General features: G+C 49.3%; 1 protein-coding gene across 1 annotated transcript; it reads left to right on the top strand.

Moving 5' to 3' along the window:
* Positions 1–6,824: 6,824 nt before the first annotated feature.
* GSX2 (GS homeobox 2) lies at positions 6,825–8,452 on the top strand. The gene is made up of 2 exons (XM_039551039.1): positions 6,825–7,387; positions 7,560–8,452. Exons 1-2 carry the CDS (start codon positions 6,937–6,939, stop codon positions 7,898–7,900), a joined length of 792 nt encoding a protein of 263 aa, XP_039406973.1. The 5' UTR covers positions 6,825–6,936; the 3' UTR covers positions 7,901–8,452.
* Positions 8,453–19,902: the final 11,450 nt, after the last annotated feature.

Here is a 19,902-nt window from a genome sequence, read left to right as displayed (position 1 = left end):
GCTTTGACCATCTACATGGGTTTCTCCATGTATGGTTGGTGTGCTCCAAAGTCCACATACACAGTGTTTCTGTCTCCTTAGTGCAGTGGCCTTGCCTGTTCTGCTTTGTGAGACCTGTCACCCAACCATACCCCAGCAATGCTTTGTAAACACAGATTAATGTGTCCAGGTGCCCCAGTCACAATGTTGCCTTCAGCCATGGAGCTCCTAGCTTGTGTTGGCTTTGTCATTGCACTTCTTCCAGTATGGCTCTCCAGTCTCCACAGATACTGACTTCACCTCTTTCTTGTGAATAGTGAATTCCTATTGACTGTGGCAAGAAAACAAATTAAACAAAGTATTTCAACTGCTTGTGAGACTTATCCTTGAGGAACTCCATCATAACCATATTCCCCTCTGCTTTCTGAATTTGGAGGACTGGTATCATCTCTCCTTAGTTAATTCCTTCATCAGTCTACAGTTCTTGAACAATCCCACATCCATATTTCATTACAGGAAAAAGAAAGAAATCATAACCATTTTATTTGTTTAGGTTGTGTGAAGTGAACTCAAAATTTACACAGTTTTCTGACTGTGAAATAGTTAGCTCCTACAATATGATGATGTGTTTGATGACCTCTTCATTTTCCCCACAAGCAGCATTTAATGTCCATTCCTGTTAATCTGGCTTTAAAAAATGTGGCACTTCCTCCGGTAGAAAATTTAGAAGGCTGGTTACTGTTAAGGTCACTGCTTCTTGGTCACTGTTAAGCAGAATGTTTCAACCTAACCACGACACCTAAGGATCAAAATGCATGAGGTCTGAATTTCAAGAGTAGAAATTGAGTAGGATGTTTAGTATTACACAGAATCTCATGTTCTTTGTTGAATTGTGGCCTGTATCACTACAAAGTATCACTCTTGTTGATTTGTGGTACATCACTGTAAAACCAAAACAGGTCATGATTGGTGTGTTCTAGAGTCCAGAGCAGCATTTTGAATCCTTGTTCTTACTCACATGACCTTGGGGTTTCATCTCGATTTCCCAACATAAAACTTCACTGAGGCTGCTGCAGGGGTTTGACTTTACCCCCTTTAAAGACAAACTATCACAGCTTTCTCTCACACGTCGTGTGTAACAGCTAGCAATTTTATCTGTTAGAGCTGTAAACAATGGCCAGTAATGAAACGAGGGCCCAGACTGCCTGTAGTGTCTGGCCTGATGCTGCCCCATACCTGAAGAGTACTAGAAACATGGCAGACTCAGAGAAATACCAGACGAGACTGTGGATGACAATCTCACTGGGCATCTTCTTACTCTGTCTCCTTGACACGATCTGTTGTAAAAGGTGAGGAGACGCAGACAAGAGGTTTTTGCTTCCAGATACCGAAGGGAACCCATCAAAGTGCTAACACTCTTTTTAAGAGGGTTGAAGAGGGAGAGAATTAAGGCCTACATCAGCTTATATGTGAGCAGACCTGATTGACTTAGGAAGAACCTCAAAAAGTGAATAATTAAAGTTTCCACTCCAAATAAAATGTATAACAGAATTAAGCCTTCTGTTTGGTCATTACATGAAAGACAGTTGCCACTGTAGGCCTGCAGGTGAAAGCAAAAGGCACTGAATTGGGCTGTGAAGGGAGAGAGCGGAAGAAGGCTGCTGCTAGAGCTCTTTGGAAGCACTCTTTCAAATGCAAGTGATCATAGTCACCCTGAAGGACTCATGTAGAAATTTGCTGCTAATCAGTGTGAATGACTAACTTTGTGAAAGTGAAAAGAACGTGGAGCAGCGTCATCTCTCCAAAGGCTGTAAAGGGGTAGAAAGACGTAGCAGGTCTCTTCCTAGAGAGAGGCGGCCTCTCCCACTCCAGCTGGAGCTCCGTGTCCCGCCATCCGCCACCACCCGCACTTCACGAGGTGGGAGAGGGCGCTGGGGCAAGAGGAGCTCGGCAGTCCCGGGAAGGGCAGCCGTGGCCTGTCCTTCCTGCGTGCAGGGGCGCCCTTCATTCCCTCGGAAACGGCCCATTTCCTGGAGGGGGGAGAGGGTTGTCGTGCCAAGTCTAGGTGGGGTAATTTATGACCGAGGATGGAGGCAAAGGAAATCTCTCACGGAAGGGAAGGGCACCGGGAATGTACATTTGCGGGAAAAGGGGGAGATCTAGCTGCTTTCGCTCTCCTCAATCCGCGGTCAGCCCGCAATCCCTTGGGCGAGCCCACTGGCCGCTGCCGGGCTGCGAGACGGTCTCCGGAGAGACGCTTCGCTCCCCTGCCCTCCGGGCCCGAAGAGGGAAAGGCGGGTGCCCGAAGATGGGCATAGTTCGAGGGGTGGTGGGGTCTCGGCCTCGACTCTGCCCTGTTCCCCCAGGCAGCGAGGAGCTGGGCAGGCGGCACTGAGTGCTCACATCCCCGGGGCACGGTTCCCCTCGCAGCTTTGCCGCCTCCGGCCCCCGCCCTTAATGAGATTCTTTGAAACCCAAAAAAGCGAGATTTAATGTTACATCCTTATCTTTGGAGGAGCGCGGTTTTCTTGCCGCGGCGACGTCACTTGTTAAACAATCCGCGGCTGAGCCCCTGAAAAGAGAGGCATTGCACCCTTCGTGCTGAATACGCTTCTCAGTGCGCATAACGCCAGGGCCTTTTGATGTCTCACAATGCGTGTTACGCCCAAAGATTGTCTCTTTGGACAGATCTACAACGCTTGGCTTCATGTTTGGAAGTTAAATGGACAGCGAGGTTGTAGAAACTCCCACGCTTGAAGCTGGCGCAGACGCTTGGTACTTTCCCCTGTTACTTTCCATGAGTGAAAGCGGCAGGGGTGGAGGGAAGGGGCTGCTGGTTTAATCCGTGCTCCGAGGCAAAGGGAGGGGGGAAAGCAATCCAGACTTTTCCTCTCTTTTCTTTTCTTCAGTTTATTCTTTGGCAGCCTTAAAATAAGAGCTATGTGCAAAGCGTGCGCCCTGCCTAGGTAGCTTGTGTCTGGAAGTCGCTGGCAATGTTGCTACTCCATGAAATCAAAATTTATGATTATTCAAATGTTGGGGACTGTGAAAAGAGAGGAAGAAAGAGAGAAAATTAATATTGCAGCTGTTCTTCTGATTAATGAGAGATAATTGCTCATGAAAAGTCACCCCTGTGGCATTTTGTTGTCTCCTGGATCTTTGTTCTTTTCCACTATTATTGAGGACTTTCTTGAAGACTAAGCGGTTCTTTTCAATTTTTGGTATTCAGAAAGTGTTGCTTGGTTACAGATAATGGAGAAATCTCGGGCTATATTGGGTAAGATGTGCCACAGACAGCAATATCACAATGCCAATTCAGAAAAGGATGGATACAAGTTAACGATGCGCTTTCAATAAAACATTAATAGACTTGTTCACGCTTTTATAATGACCTCCTTAATGGGAGCTGGGGGCAAGTCCTGTCTTTAGCTTACGTTCACTTCAGAAAGGCCGGCGTCAGGATTGCCGATCACTTTGGAAACTAATAGGAAATCAATGTTAGAGTAGCGAATAAATGCGATTATAGCACAGGAGCCCGCGGCCTTTCACTTACCCACGCACGGCTTTATTTTGAGCGGGACTTTCCCATACGGGAACTGCCCCAGCCCGGGGCGCAGCCTGCCCAGCGCCACCGCCGGTCACCCCGGTGTGATGTTTGCGACCACGGCTGCTCTGCAGGTGTTGTTTTGGGTTTGTCGTTTTGGTTTTTGTTGTTTATTTAGGAGTTTTGTTTGGTTTTGGGTGGTTTTCTTCTGCTCGAAACGTATCTCCGGGCTCCAGCGTTTCCACTGAGGCAGCTCCTCCCGTGAACGCTGCGGAGATGCGCGCCTGAAAGCCGGCGCTTTCTCCGGGCGGGCATGGCTTTTTCTTCTGTCGAGAGCTGCGGGGGTTGGGGGAGGGAAGGGAAAGAGCTGCTTTTGTCATTTAAGCCGTGAATCTCTTCTACATAAAGGTGTTAGAGACATCTGGAAGAAAAGAGGGACCAGCACCCAGTCCTGCGCTCGGCGGACCAGGGAGCGGCTCTGATGTTCTTTTTGAACTGCTCCACTTTCAAAAGGGGGCAATTTCGTTACATTCTCATTTGTTACACTGTCTTGAACTAAAGGCAGACAAAGCTATACTCTGTCACCCCGAGCAGAATGAAGGGAATCAAAGGATTTTCCCTTAAAAGGATTAATTTTCTCCTTGAATTATGAAAGTAATGGCTAGGTAACAGCCTGTGCTCTGTACCCAACTGCTTAATACCTTCTAAATCCTTCCACGTGGCTCTCCCAGTCGTAGCAATTAGAGCTCATTATAGGCTCATAAGAGCTCTCATTTCGGGGATTACTTAATGGACAATGAAATTTTATCGGACAGAATTATTGAAAAATAAAATTGTAACGAGGCCGATGTGATGTGGGCGCACGCCTTGCATCATTCCGCCTGGTTTGGGATGTCTTTGCTTCAAATGACTTCTTTTCTTGCTGTGGCTTTCAGGGGTGGGTTTTTCTTAGTGATCTCTCTCTCTCTCTTTTATCACTGCATTTGGTTTATTATAACAATTACAAATTGCAATTTTGATCCGACTCTTGCTCTGTCTTCCTTCCCTTACGAAAGTCCCCTTCCCAGATCCACTCTATCACTGCAGACAGCTTTTTCCACTGAGGTTTGGGGTTGTATTATTATTATTATTTTCATTTTCCAGAATAGCCTCTCTTAAAGGAAAACAACAACAACAATTTTTTTTAAAATTAAAATAAAAGGCAGATATTTCTTCAAATTTTCTCCAGATGTAGTTTGCTTTAAACGGGAAGAGCCGGACCAAAAAATGCCGTGCTTGTGCGCGGTGACCCTGACTAGAATCTCACCGGCCGCCCCGGAGCTCAGGAGGCAGAGCCCCCGGCTATCTCCGGGGCCGCGGACCTCCGGGCCTCGGCGGCGTCGCGGGAAGCGGTCGCTGGGGCTCCAGGGTCTGGAGTCTGCGAGGCCTTGGCTGAGCCCTGGGCAGTAGTTTGGGGAAAAGTAGGTGAGGTTGGAGCCGACCTGCCTAAACCCCGCGAGCCCCTAATTGTTGTCACAAGACGCGGGATTAGCGCATTGCTGGAATAGCTGTCTGTTTACACTCCGGAGCCCCCACCGGCCGGTAAACACTTTCTAATTGAATTCTAATCACATTCAAATAGCCACATAACCAGCCTCAGCTGCAATTCATAAAACTTTAATTGCTCTCCATAAATCCTCAGATCACCGAGCGCAGAGCGTCCCTAAAAACGCTGTTGCATCGTGCCTGCCCGGGGAGGTGTGGGGGGGAAAGGGGAGCAGGGCTAGGGGAGACCCGGCCCCTGCTCGGGGGGGCTGCACAACGGCACTGCCCGCGGCAGGTTGGGGATGGGGACGGGATAGCACGGCCGGGCGAGACCTGGCCCCTCTCTTAGCAAGGCTCGAGTTGCACCGCCGAGCCTGGCTGGTCCCGGGGCGAGAAATGCCGGCTCCACCAGAAGGCGGTTTTATTTTGCTAGGTTTAACAGCGGGAGAGTGGATGTGCGGGAGGTATGGTAGGATGTCCGTGGCCCGGCCCTTGCCCATGATAACCGCTTCTGAACACGTTTCTGCTATTGCTGCACTCCCGAGTTTCTGTTCAGCCTCTGGTAATCAGGCGTAGCCTGTGTTTTCTGCTTTAGAGCACAATTGTCACTTCCCTTTCCCGTGTCAAGTGGGATGGGATCCGCAGTCTGTTTTAAACGCCGCTTCGCATCCGCTAAACAAGAACGCGATCGTCCTTCTATTAACGATAAGTCTCTTCTTAAAGTCCCATAAAACAGGTCATTGGAAAATCGCGTAATATGCTGCGAATACCTTGGCTTTTTAATGCACTCTGAAATGCTTCGGAGCCACCGACCGTATTTAGCTGTTTATCCAATTTTACTTTGAATGATTGCTTCAGCAAACTTGGTGGAGATCAAAGAATCCCTCCCTGACATGTTCGCTTTTCATTAGCGCTGCGCACTGCGGTCCTGGAGCGGGCGGGGAAGTTCGCTTTAAAGTTTTCCGTTTTTATACCGTTTGGCTGAGGAGTGTCCAGATATTTGAAGGCTTTGTCCGTTGCAGTAATTGCCAATTTGGCAAGATTCACTCGAGGTGAAAAGGGCGAGGAGAAAAAAAAAAGCCACCCAACCCACCCTACATGCATATGTATGCGCAGACACACAAACGCGCGCCATCCCTAACTTTATCTCTATGACTGCATCTGTGTTTCTGGCTCCTCTGATGCAGAAAGGGCCTCCTGAAGGAGTCCTGAGTACAGGACTGGGGAAAGGTGTTGGCCCCAGGCCCCCGTGGGATCCACGGCCGTTTGGATGCTATTTTACTGGGGGTGACGGGGGCGGTGTCGAACAGCTTGTTTCAGCTCATCACCTGCTCTCACCTCTCTTTCCCTTCCGGCGAGGGAAAGGACCGTTCTCCTCGGGGAAAACCCCCGGGTAGAAACTCTTTCCGATTAATTTTATCCCCAGCATCCCGGCTGTGTTGACAGAGGGACATGCCTGCGAGCGAGACGTGTGACGGGGCCGCGGAGCAGCCGCCCCCTCCTCGCTTTCTCGGCTCCTATAATTTATTTGAGGCGGAGGCAAAGGAGTGAAGTCATCGGGCAACGAGCAAGCACGCACACTTTGCCCCCCTCCCCTACCCCACTTTGGCCCCCCCCCCCCCCCCGGCAGCCTCTCCTGCCGGCCTGAGAAGCCGGGGAGATTTAGATCTGCGAGGCTTTCAGCCATCACGTGTTTAAATAGTTGATATAAAACCCCGGCGCAGGGGATCCAGGCGGGGGGACTTTAAGACCAGCCCTCTCCAGGGACCCTTTTGTTCAGCTCTCAAACATAAGCACCTTCTCGACTCGCCAGGACTTCAGTGGCAACTTGGCCAAGAAGGAAAAGCCCGACTTTGGGAGAGCCGCCCCCGGCCTCGCAGCCCTCCGCAATGTCACGCTCCTTCTATGTCGACTCCTTAATCATCAAAGACTCCTCGAGGCCGGCTCCGTCCCTTCCTGAGCATCATCACGGCCAGGACTTCTTCATCCCTCTCAGCATGCCTTCTCCCCTCGTCATGTCGGTGTCGGGCCCGGGCTGCCCGTCCCGAAAGAGCGGCGCCTTCTGCGTCTGTCCGCTCTGTGTCACCTCGCACCTGCACTCTTCTCGCGCCAGCGGCGCCGGCGGAGCCATCCCTTTGCTCAAGAGCCAGTTCCCCACCGCCGCAGGCGAGGCCCAGTGCTGCTCGCGGACCGGCCACGCTCACCACCCGCCGCAGCACCCGCCGCCCGCCGCCTCGGTGCCCGCCGCCGCCCTGGGACACCCTGCGCATCACCCACCTGCCTGCGCCGCCACCACCTACAGCGTCAGCGACCCCCGGAGGTTTCACTGCCTCGGCATGGGTAGGAACCCTGCGGCCGCCGGGGAAGGGGGGCAGTGGGAGAAGGGATGCCCCCAAGGGAGAGCGGCTGCCCCGGGTCGGAAAGCTGCTGGGGAATGTCTTCTCTCTCTCCCTTTTCCCTCCCTCCCCCCTCTTCCCTGTCCCGCTGAAGTTCGCATTTCTCTCCCGTCCAGGAGGGTCCGAATCCAGCCAAATTCAAAATGGGAAACGGATGAGGACTGCTTTTACCAGCACCCAGCTCTTGGAGCTGGAGAGGGAATTCTCCTCCAACATGTACCTGTCCCGGCTACGGAGGATCGAGATAGCCACGTACCTGAACCTGTCCGAGAAGCAAGTGAAAATTTGGTTCCAAAACAGGAGAGTGAAGCACAAGAAAGAAGGCAAAGGCACCCAGCGAAACTCTCACGGGGGCTGCAAGTGCAGCACCAGCCAGGGGCATTACCCCCGGTCGGAGGATGAAGAGTCTCTATCCCCCTCATCGGCTACCGAGGATAAAGAGATCTCCCCGTTATGAGCCCGGCTCGGAGCTCTGCTCCCGCCGCCGGGTCCCAGCCCGGAGCGAGGTGGCGGCACGGCCGCTTACCTGGCACCGCTGCCCACGGACGGCGGCCGGCTACCCTGCAGCGGGCTGGCCCTCCCCGCCGCGGAGGCTAATTGTCATCCATTCGCAGTAATAGAAAGAGATATATATAAATATATTTTCAGAATGTGTTTTAGGCGTGGGAGCTCAACTAAAACGTTATTTATGTAACCCCAAGAGAGGGCACCTGCTCTTGCTAAAATGTAACATGGGACAGGGCTAGCATGGTCCAGGGTGCCTTCCTCTGTATGCCCACAGGCAATTTAAAGGAAAAAAAACTAAACGCCTTTCAAACCGAAAGGCGAGACATAAAAAACCTGAAAAGCAAACTAAAACCTGTAGACAACCTTCTGGACGGACTTCTTAACAAAAATAAGAAAAGACATAAAGATTGGCCGTTTGGGTCTGGGACGGCTGTTTTTCTGTGAATAGTTTTATATAAAAATTATATTTATATTTATTTAAATAAATGAGATCAGACGAGAATTTAATTTTTTTTCTTCTTACCATCCCCCCCCCCCCCCCCCCCCCCCCCTCCCCCTTCCTCCGACCAAGTGCCAGCCCAGTCGCAGCAGAGAAGATGGGCTGGCTGGGCAAGGTGCTTTTCTTTGCAGTCCTTGTCTGTCGTACGGTGAAAGCATCGCTGTGTATGTGTCAGATCTCCGTAAAGAGTAAAAATAAAAGCCATCGGCTACTAACACAAACATGTTTTCTGTTCCCCTGTGACTCGGGACGGCTGGGGGGGCGGAGAAGGGGGGGACTCCGCTCCGGCCGGAATGCAAATACGGCCGGTCTTCTGGAGTCCAGCAGCCCTGTGTTCCTTCCCAGCCGGAGCCAGCGCACGCCCTCCCGGCGACTGACAGCTTTCTCCCGTCTGCTGGCCCGGCGGCACCGCGCTGGGGACACGCGGCTGCCGCTGGCCCAGGGCCGCCGATCACGGCACGGGGCTGGGGCGAAGTTCTGTGCGCCGAGATCCCGCACACAGCCCCCCGCCCCGCCGGCCTGGTAGCCCCGGCTCTTCCCTCGCCGAGGGGCCTGGCTGCACACGTCGACCCTTAACTAGGCTGAAACTCCGCTTAAGTTATTATACGGGTTGATGTTAAGCAGAGATCAGGGATTTTTTTCCCCCCTCAGGCGCCGGAGCAGCGTTTGCTCTTTTCGGTGTTGATTCCATTAGGCGCCTTGACCAGGCTTAGGGAGAATATCTGAGTGCAAGCCCGTTAGGCTGAGACACGGTTGAAGTGCTCTGCAATCTGCATTGGGCAGCTCCCGGCCACGGCTCCCATCCGGCCTCTGCCTTAGGCAGCCCATCCTCAGCTCCTTGCAGGAGAGTTACAGGGGCTGGTGCAGAGTGGGATGGACCTGGAGCTAGTCAGTCCCAAAGGAGCCCCTTTATAATTTTTTTCCTAGTTCCTGCAGTACTGGCAGACACAATATATATATCAAGCAACGTAAGCAAATCAGAAGTGCCTTTTGCACATTATGTTATTTCTCTCACCTTTTCCTTCCACTAATCCAATATACACTTTTGACTTCAACCTCCAAAACTGTACCAAAACATTTTCCGTAAATAATTCCCTCAACAATCCCTCTATTTCTTGTGTTTGATCCCTAACTTCGGAGTTTCGGCTCAGAAGTACGTCTCCAATTTGATTTGCCTGCAAGCACCCAGGATGCTGAAGAGAGAGGCAGCCCCAGGGCAGTGACACTTGCACTGCTTGCCTGTCTTGGAGGAGAGGCCAGGTGCAGGGGCAGGGCTGCGGTGGGATGGAGAGAGCCTGGTGTGGGCAGTGCCCCACAGCCTGGACCAGCCTCAGGGCTTGGGACAGAGTCAGAGTCAGCACACCCACATCTAACAGGAAGGGAAAGGCAGGACCGACGTTTCTAGCCTGGACTTGGAAAACAAATACAAAATCTCACTGATCCATATCACTACCATTTCACTGCCTGAGCTGACTACAGAGGCCAGAAGTCCACATGCCAGCTGAGTGTCTGGGGATGCTGTTCACCCAAGTGGCAATCCTCTCATTTGCCAGGCTGGGGAGACAAAAGAGCCAAAGGCTTGAGGTCCTTGTGACTCCTTCCCAGGGGGACCTCATGGAGGGTCTGGCTGAGGAGGTTGTCTGCTGTTCCTCTAAAATCTGCTGAGGTGGAATCTGGAAACTGTTGATTCTCAGTTTCAGTTCACCTGTGTCTAACTTGCTTCTATAATCACAGTGGGCCTTTTCCATCCTTGAAGCTCTGGGAGCAGGCGTTAGTTCCACAGATAGTACTGCCCATCCTCTCAGCTGTGTCATCCCATACTGTAACAGGAGGGAGTCAACAGGCCTGCAGCAGCCTGGGGAAAGCAAAGCTTTTCTGGGTGAGAAAAAGCATCAGTCTCTGAAATCGAAGACTGAAAAACTCAATGATATTTTGAAACTTCAAAGATACACTTGATAGAGTGTATCTGTTCTCAGTGTAACTCTGTGGAAACATGCACCTCAGTGAATAAATTGGTATTTCCCTCTGTTTCTAGAAGATAAAGAGTAAGGTTTCTCTTCACTGCAGTATTTAGTAATTTCTTAAAAATAGGATAATGAAGTTAGTTGATCTTTCTTATAGTAATCAATGCTTGCATGTATCTTTCAAGGTTGAGAGGTAATTGTGGCTTATCATCATCATCATCATCACATACAAACTGTCATTGAGACAGTTAAGACAATATTTCATTTTATTTCAAAGTAAATGTTTCATGCAAAAAACTTTGGAAAAGAGGAATGATGCAATGGTTTGACCCAACATATCTCAAAAAACTGATACAACCAGCTCAACCTGAACCTGGCACTGGGCAGTCAAAGTTGGTGTGACAGGAGCACCACTGCAAGTTGAACGCACCCTAATATGCAGGAAATGTGTTGTAGGGTTTCCATGTTCAGCATTCCATGTTCAACATTTCCATGTTCAACATTTCCATGTTCAACATTTTGAAATTTAGGCAAATTTACATTAAAATGCCTTGGGTTTTTCCTCCCCCTCCCATTCCCCCCCTCCTCCCCCCTTCTTCTTTCTATCCTTTCTTTTTCCTCCCACATAATGTGAAGTGCAATTTTTTCCCCCTCACTCATCCAGTGCCTAAGACAGGCAGTGTTCAGCTCCTGATGGAGCTCATCCTGGCATAACTTGGTGGCAGAGGAGTTGCCTGTGTCCTGGGTGGATTTCAGGTATGGGACAGCCCCTAATGCCCCTCTGGCTTACTTAGGCCCCCCAGCAGCTGCTGCGCTGGACCCCCCACAAGCAAGGATCCACAAGGGGAAGGTCACACACCTAAAGCCTGAGGGTTTGCACAAGAGATGCAAGACATGTTTGTGTGAGTGACCCTGTTACTGACCTTCTGTATCCTGTGGGGTTAGCATGTCTCCAGAAAAGTTTTCTCATCGAGATATTTATTTACTCTTTTCAATTAGAAAAAAAATCAGAAGACGAAAACATCCATCTGGAGGAGTTTCCCTGACCTTGGTCTGCATGGCTGATACCAGACTCATGGCACTGACTTCTCTGGTTGTGGGGTTGAACCTGCTTCCGTGCCCTGATCAGATATGTTAGCCCACGGGCAGCATTGGCCATGGGCTGCTGGAACTCCGCAGTGCCGAAGACACCACACTCCCTCAGCTGCTCTTTTGAGCCATGCCCTGAAGTCCCCACAGGTGCTGCTGAAACCTTTCCCTGCTGTCTGAACTCTTGCCACAATGTCCATTGCCAGCATCTCGCACTTCTACCCTGGACATGGGGAAGTGGAGGCCCTTGGGTCAGCTCCTTGCTTCCACCCGTGGTACAGTTGGGACACGGTGGCAGGTACACTCCAGAGATTCCCAGACCGAAGAGCTCAGTGTTCTGGCCGGCTGCACATCCTCCGTGGGGTGGATGGGGCAGGCTGGGCCTCATCAGTCAGGCCACAAGTACTCACGGAGAGGAGGGCTCACAGTGCAGGGATCCAGGCCAGGGGACTGCAGGAAACTTTCCTTCCTCAGTACCTCCGGTTTGGAGCTGGGGCAGAGAGAGGACAGGCTGTCTAATCCGGCTGCATTCACCTCTAGTTTGTCCTAGTTTCCTACTCCCGCCCCTCCCGCTCGCCTAACCCCCACGGGACACGGCCTCGGGTGCGGCTCCCCAGTGCCTGGTGCTGCCCTTGCAGGCAAGAACAGCCGAATCGGCGGCAGCGCTGCTCGGCGGCTCAGCTGCTGCGCGGGGCTCTTTTTCCGTCTTGCACGGTGCAGTCGACGGCTCAGCCGCAGGACGAGGCCACTGCCAGAAAGGATCAGGCCCATTGGGAGTTTCCGTGGTGACCATGGGGATAAGACGGCCAGGAAGGGGCGAGTCCTATTACCACCGCTCCGGGACCCCAGTGAGCGTTCTGACACCAGCTCCGAGGACGCGGCCAGGGCGGTGAGCACTCCCATTCTGGATCCGAAGCCTAAAGATGTCCGCATGCAGTCCTTCGGGAAAGAAACCCGGCTAAAAAACTTTTTAATTTTTTTTTTCCTTCCACTACTGCTGTTGTGCAAGTTTTGGCGGCTGCTCGAAAAGCATGCTAAGTACGGGGGCCGGAAGCGCACCCCGCAGCCTCCGCGCACCTCCGTCGGCTGAACGGGGTCTCGGTCTGGCCGAGAAACCCCGGGGAAGGTTGGCAGCCCGGGCCCGGGGTTCCTGGGTGGGACCCCGGCCCTGAGAAGGCGCCCTCGCTCCGCCGGGCCCCCGCCGGTGACGGAAAGCCGTGCGCCGGGCAGCTGCCGGGGAGTCCCGCATGACAGCGGAATAACAAACAGCCCGAACCCACTATGCCACTCGGAAAACCTCGGGGCGTGTGTCCGCGCTGCAGCGCGCTCAGCCTCGCCGTGAAAGGGCCGATTTCACGCAGGATCTGCTCCGCATCCCTCTCCGCCCCCCTGCGCGCCTCCCAGCCGGCCCCGCTCAGGGCGATGCGCCGGCCTCGGCCCCTCCGCGCCTCCCCCCTGCCCCGACCCCAGCCGGCGTGTCCGGGGGGATTTAAGCTCTTGGAAGCGAACCCAAAGAGATCGGAAGCGTGTGCTGTGTGCTCTGGAAAAATAACTAGCTTCAGATTAATGAAGGAGTGACAATTTCAAGGCTAACGTTGGCACTGCCCAAGCCAGAGCGTGGGGAGCTCGCCAGGCTTTGCTTTATATTGTCTGCTTTTCTGAAGAGCAGACAAAGATGGATAGAGAGACATTGAAAAGCAGGAGGCGTATTTCAAACAGTTCAATAAAGAGGGTTGTCACTTAAAGACAAGAACCATAGTGCTTTGATGACTTTGTATTAGCCTTACCGTTTCAAATAAGTGACTCTACTCTCTTTGCGGAATTCACCGAGTTTTAGTAGATGACACTTCAGTGAAGCCGCTTTAGACAGGAATGAGAGCTCGTGACTGTGGGGCAAAGCTTCTCTTCGGGAGGGTTTTACGTAGAAGATTACTGATCCGGAGCTGCTTTTTTCTTCCCGTCCTTAAATTAAGGAACCTCGGTAAAATCGAGGTTTACAATTTTCGTGAAATCGCTCTATAAAATAGGGGGAAACGCTCCGCCTGCGTGTGAATGTAAAGAAGGCGAAAGGGAGACCTCGACGCCGCCAGCGAGAAACGCTGTCTCCCGGCAGAGCCCGGCAATACAGGGGCGGTCTTTCCAAACCAGTTGCTACACGCTCGGAGGAAGCACCGACACAGGGTGTTGGAAATAAAGTTGTATGGAATCCCCCAGGCAGACCACGCGTGTTCCCACCCGCGCCGAGGCACGGTCCCGCGTGTACGCTCAGTCTCTCCATGGTCGTGTCCCCTCAGGTCCCCGGCCCTTCCCGCCGCGTTCTGGTGGGACGATACCTTTCCTCTGTCCGGGGGGGCAGCCGGGCTGCCGCAGCCCCGGAGTGTCCGCGGTGGGAAGGGAAGGACGTGGCAGCCCTGCTGGGGGAGATTTTGCTGCCAAAATCGTTAATTATTTCATATATATAGATGTAAAATCTTTTTTTAAGATGGGGACCCCCGATCGCTGCAGCCCCCCAGGCTTTGAAGGCACAGCAAAAGGGCTTCACTGTGGGTTTGAGAGAACCATTTAGTCACTGTTTCATTAGGCACTATTTGAACCTTGCAACATGTGGTAATTTCTGGGGCAAACTGAAAAGGGGGGATTATGTAGGAGGGACACAAGGAAATTAGCTAACGGTTAATTTAACTCGTTTTCTGGTAGAATTTTCGATACATTCCTAATTGACTGAGGAGGCAGGTGAAGTCTTCAGTTCCAGGCAGACTCATTCACGGTGAGAATAAATGGCTCTTTTTCAACTCTCACTGCTCACAATATATCATCAGGGAAAAGACATGTAATGAATATGTTGATTTAGGGGTTTTTTATCATTATTATTAATGGAATTACACCCTGCTACGCAGGTGTGGGGGTAAAACCTATACTGCGATGAAATCAGATTAACAATGAAATGAGAATTTTATTAGCTTTCTATGTCATATAGACCTGGATTTAAACTGTCAAAACAAGAAACAAGAGGGGGTGGGGGGGAAAGTTAAGTCCGAAGAAAACAATGCCAGTCAATGGGCAGAAGTAGTAGCTTGGATTCCAAATGATAATTAGATGTAATTCACGGTGAATATTGACACTCCGTGCTCTACACCATTTATATCAAATAGAGAATGTATGATTAGCCCATAATGGCAAATCTCTTTTGAGCCCGGGGTTTGCCAATTAATCCTTACCACACCAATTTACAGTGAAACGGGAACACTTGGTCATAAGGTCCGAGGTTTAATAAAAGGTCGTGTCGGAAATAAACTCTGTCCGACGTTCCTGCCTTGTTAGCAAAGGGAAAGGGATCCGGCCAGATCGGAGCGTCCCGGGGGCGTTTAGGAGCAGCCCGGGGAGCAGCGGAAAAGGAGCTGTGATCCTGCACCGGGCAGCTTCGGACAGCGGTGGGCTGGAGGTGACCCTGTGCTGGGGGCGGTGGGCTGGAGGTGGCCCTACGCCGGGGGGTGGTGGCGGCTGCGCTACCTGCGCGGTGTGCGGAGGTGTTTGGCGCAGCCAGGCAGGACCCGCCGTCGCCACAGGAGCCCGCCACGTCTGCCAAGGGCCTCTTTGTAACCTGCTATAGAAAATGGCGGTATTCTGCATGACAAAGCCCAATTAAGCTCGCTATTCAGGACTTCTGCAGCTGGTAGCCCATTGGGAGAGTGGGAGGAAACGCGAATATATTCATTATACGAAGGGGCGGTGAAAAGTACCAACAACCGCGGGTCTGGGTTGGGTGTTGGGTATGTTTGTTTGGTGTTTTATGCGTCATTCCCGTTATCTATATATGTAATTTGGTGGCAGGGGTGGTAGGAGGGGCGGGGTGGGCGCCGCCCGGGGCGTACAAGTCCCGGCCTACGGAGGCCCCGGCGGGCCGGGTCTCACTCACAGCGGCAGAAGCATCCCCTTGCAAAGAGGAGCAAGGAAAGCTGCCTGCCAGGCTGCAGGACAGGGCTGTGAAACTGTCGATTAATATACTAGCAAAGCTGTCGGTTTCCTGCAAGAATTCTCTCTCTCTTTCTTAATTGTCACTCAACAGGGGTCAACTGTGAACTGCCAAGAGGCTTTCACAGGCTGAGTGGCATGAAACCCCGGGGTGGACTGAAGGCCATCCAGACAAAATACTGGAGACCTAACATTTAGACTGACCCAGACAATTCATTTATTCATTTGCTTTCCAGTTCTACCTTCCTGAGCCAACAGGACGTAATATATGCATAGCTGTAGTTGGTATGTAAAACACAATTTCAAACCTCAAAATCCAAAGTGTCTGAGAAATATCATACATGTTGTAGTCATCTTATTCTAAATAATCTGACTCCTATAATAGCAGAGGAGTTTTAGCTCAGACCTATGTGCTACTGCACAGACAGCTGTGCTTGGAATCACGGTCTTCAACCCTGACCACCAACGCATACATGTGTGCACAGATCATTCGCTTTCCTTCTGTAGAAGTATAACATGACAGGGAAAATTCAATCTGTTTTTATGCTATGAGTGCTTGCAGTCTTCTCAAATGGCATGAAGTTTAAGCCAGAATGTGGTCAACCACACATGCAGGAGATGCAAATAGGATTAAGTCAAGGAGCATAGACATGTAAAATGCATTTGAACAAAACTTGGTATTCTATTTTTTCTCCAGTATATTTAGATTTCAGCTAACCTACCACCCTTATTGCATTCTTCTAGAACAGTTTTCAGAGTAGCCATGGCCTCAAATCATCAGGGTTGCTACAGAAAAGCAAGTAGACACCCCCAGTTTAGGTACTGCGGAGAGAGACACTCCTTTTTGTTTCAGTTCCTTTGAAAGACCAGTCCTGGCTTTTGACACATCTTCTGGAGTGGATAGACAGGGATCCTATGCTGACTTGGGTTGAACTAGTAATCATAAAGACACTGCTATGTCTTTAGACATGTGCTTGACTCAACCGAGTACAGGAGAACAGTGTAGGTGAGTCAATCTTGCTTGTCTAAAATCCGTAATAACCCTGAGGGGAGCTAGAAGAGTAACAAAAAATTGCTACTTGATGCCATTAAGATCAGTTTTAATTTTGCTGTCATAATTTTTATCCACTTCCATAGTTTTGTTTTGAAATCACATTTTTTGACAGTCAAATGGAAAGCCATAAGGAGGGGTTTTTGTTGTTTGTTTTTGTTATTGTTTTTAAGCACAACCTGTCAATTTCATATTATCAGTTTAAAATCATTATTGAAATGCTGCTGCCATTAAGAAAAGATCACAAGAGTTTTTGGGTGTTTTGTTATTGTCTATTTTCTCTTGCTAAAATGTTTTTCAAGGTCTGATTTTTCTTATATAATTAGTGCAGGACTGAGTGGGTTTAGGCAATGTAGAGTTTAATAGGTTGTGGCAGTTCAATGCACTGGATTTTTAGCAAAAGTTGTCAAATTGCAGTAAAGTTGTCAAATTTTTTCTCTTTTCTAATTGCCATTAAATATGAGTAATGACTGCATGCACAGAAAGTAGCTCTCAAGCTTTTTTATTTTTTCTTTCTTAGGCAAAGGTAAAATTCATTGAGTTCTAAATGCATCTTACTCCCCACTAGTCTGCCTCAGCAATGGATTTCTTCTTGAGACAGTCTCGCAGTTTGTGATAAAATGAGCAGAGCTTTTTATCTTTAGAACTAACTATCAGAATGAGTTTAAGCTAGAAATTTGATTTAGGGATGCAATTCAGACCTTGCAGGTTAGCTGCCATTATAGATGAGCTTGAGAAGAAGGAAAACCCCAGCAAAAGATCTTTTCCAAAACAGGCACTGAATCCCTCAGACTCCTTGATTTGGGACTTGATATTTTTGGAAATATTCAGGATCAAGAGATCATCACCTTCATACTTGGAGGGTTTCTTCATTGTCTGTACTATCAGCATAGGTAATAGGGCCAGCAGTTATTTTGCCCTGTGTCAGGAGGTGTCTCCATGGGGTGGCAGGACATGTCCCCTGCCACAGTGCTGACCTGAGCCACTTGATGCTGATGAGATTGGAGCAGCAGTACTGGAGCTCACCATCCTGAGGGTATCGGCATTGTGCCCATCAGACAAGCAAAGGGGGTGATGCTACTTTTTGCATTGAGGGAAATCATGTAAGTACATGATTTTACATACAAGTAAATGAAAGTAAATCCTGAGAAGTGCAGGCTGCCAGAGTGATGTGTCAGCCCTGTTTATGCTGGAGTCTCATGAAAGAGGACAGTGTTGTTGCTGAAAAGGATGGCCTTTGCCTCTGGTCATTCACAGTTCTCTGGTCTGTCCCATGTTTTGCTCTTTTTTCTTTCCTATGGAAACTTCTGCCCTTGCCTTCATTCCATTTCTTGAGAAATACAAAAAATCAAAGGATGTGATCAGGTCATCCTGTTTATAGCCCTGCACCAACATGGGAGGAGAGAGCATCAGTACATCTGTATGACTTCTACACTTTTCTAATTGGCATTGGCTAATAGATCCCAAAATAGCAGGGGAGCTGAGTGGGTGGGACAAGCTTGAGAGACAGACAGGGGAAGGTTCAGACAGATCGCTGTTATAAACTTAATCTCTTTAGAATATGAGATTTGCAGTATCAGCTGCTGGTAGAACCTGCACTCCCATAGCTGCTAGGTCAAAGTTGAGATGGTTTAAAAAACCCCTTCAGTGTAAATGCAGACTTTGAAAGAATTTACTCCTGAGGAAAACTTTTGCTGTGCTTGAGATACAGGAATATCAGCCTGAAGCCATAAAGCTGACATACTTTGGTGGTCCTTTGCCTATAAGAGGTAGGGGGTTTTGACTTAAAAGGAAAAGACTTGCATAAAATTACAGGAAGAGGAGAGAGTAAACATAGTGCATATTTAGAGCAACACTGATTTGTTGTTGTTTTCATAACTGGTGTTTTCCCCTTGTTAGTCTTGTGTTTAATTCTTCCCATACTCTAAAGAGAAATGGAAAAGATTCACTATTTTTTTCCCTATTTTAGTGTTCTCCCCAATGCCCTTCCCACCAAGGGAAACTCCAGGGCATTTGAAGAAATTTGACATTTGAAATTAAAGACTATTTTTTGTGTAAAAAGGCAAACAGGAAATATAGATGCTTGAAAACTATTTCTGTCTTACCCCAATCTAGAATGGCCAGCTTCAACTTCCCCAGCCTCTGCAGCAAGCTGCAGTTCTCAGCCAGCATGTCCCCCTCTGTATCTTCACCTTGGCTTTTCCATTTCATCTTATTCAGGTTTCAGCTTATCTTGAGGGAGCTTGTGAATCTTCTAGGTCACATTTTGCAGCAATACCTTTTTTTTTTGAAATTTTCATAGGAAAGCAGGGTGTATTATATCCCAGCCTGTCTACTACATAAGACTGTCTTTCACAGAATTACCAACACAGAAAAAACTGGTTTTGCTGGATTTGTGTTATTCCCTTTTTCTTTCTGGGGGTCGTTTAGGAATGAGATAAGGAAATGCTTCTCTTTCACTTTTTAAGATCTTTACTCTTTGGAAACAAGTGGAATAATGTCAGGAAACGGTTTAGTGTTCTTTTGTTGGTTTTATACGCATATGTACTATTAAACATGTGCATGAACTGTTCTTTCTGCACACTGAAAGCAACTATAGAAACACTTAGGAAATTTTGTGTTTGAAAAGATTATTTACTAATCAAAATGGTATACATTTGCAAAGGCATGTTCTTGGAAGGGGACGCTGGCGAGCCTACAGAATTAACAGCTCTACAGATGGGCAACATCCAGGTCTGAAACAAGGAGTGAAAGAAGACATGGTCCAGCCAACTCCGAGGGAGGGACTTTAATGGGAAACAGTCATTGGACCAATTTGCTCCAAGATAGAATTTGAATTAATGCAACCTAATGGAGAGTGGGAATCATTGCAGCAGAAGAAAAGATGGAAGTTTGGGGTCAGTTCGGGGGAGCTGGGTGGTGGCTGCCCCCTGGGCTCTCTTTGGAAGGTATGGTGAAAGCAAAATGTGAAAGTTGAAAAAAAAAAAACCCAACTGGAGAACAAAAGTTTTCCCTAAGAAAAGGAGTATTTTGATTCATTGGTGATTTTACTGTTCAGGCTGCCCGACTGTATAAAAGAGAGAACAGGAATGACCATCAAATCAAAGAGGGGATGGGGATTTGAAAACTTCATTGTTATTGTAGCTAGAAGAGAAAATGGCACAACATGAATCCATTCTAGGGGCAATGATTGTAAATGAGAAAGGGAATGGCACAAAGGTAACCCTTTCCAGTCCTAACAAGGTACACTTGTGTGGTCCTAACACCCTTTGGCTCTCTATTTTGTGTAATTTGCTGGTTTCTCTGCTAGAATGACTGCACGCTTGTAGCCCTGCAGCAGAGAATTAGCAAATACATCTTCATCTTTGGAGAACGGA

This window comes from Corvus cornix, chromosome 4 (genome assembly GCF_000738735.6).
Source record: "Corvus cornix cornix isolate S_Up_H32 chromosome 4, ASM73873v5, whole genome shotgun sequence".
In the NCBI taxonomy this organism is placed as follows: domain Eukaryota; kingdom Metazoa; phylum Chordata; class Aves; order Passeriformes; family Corvidae; genus Corvus; species Corvus cornix.
The sequence above is the reverse complement of the archived record's forward strand: the minus strand, read 5'-3'. Positions and strand labels throughout refer to the sequence as shown.

What these genes read in the sequence shown, in the direction of transcription:
- GSX2 (XM_039551039.1), top strand. Translation starts at nt 6,937, where the DNA reads ATGTCACGCTCCTTCTATGTCGACTCCTTAATCATCAAAGACTCCTCG. An exon ending in GTTTCACTGCCTCGGCATGG is followed by an intron (nt 7,388 to 7,559) that starts GTAGGAACCCTG and finishes TCTCCCGTCCAG; the next exon opens with GAGGGTCCGAATCCAGCCAA.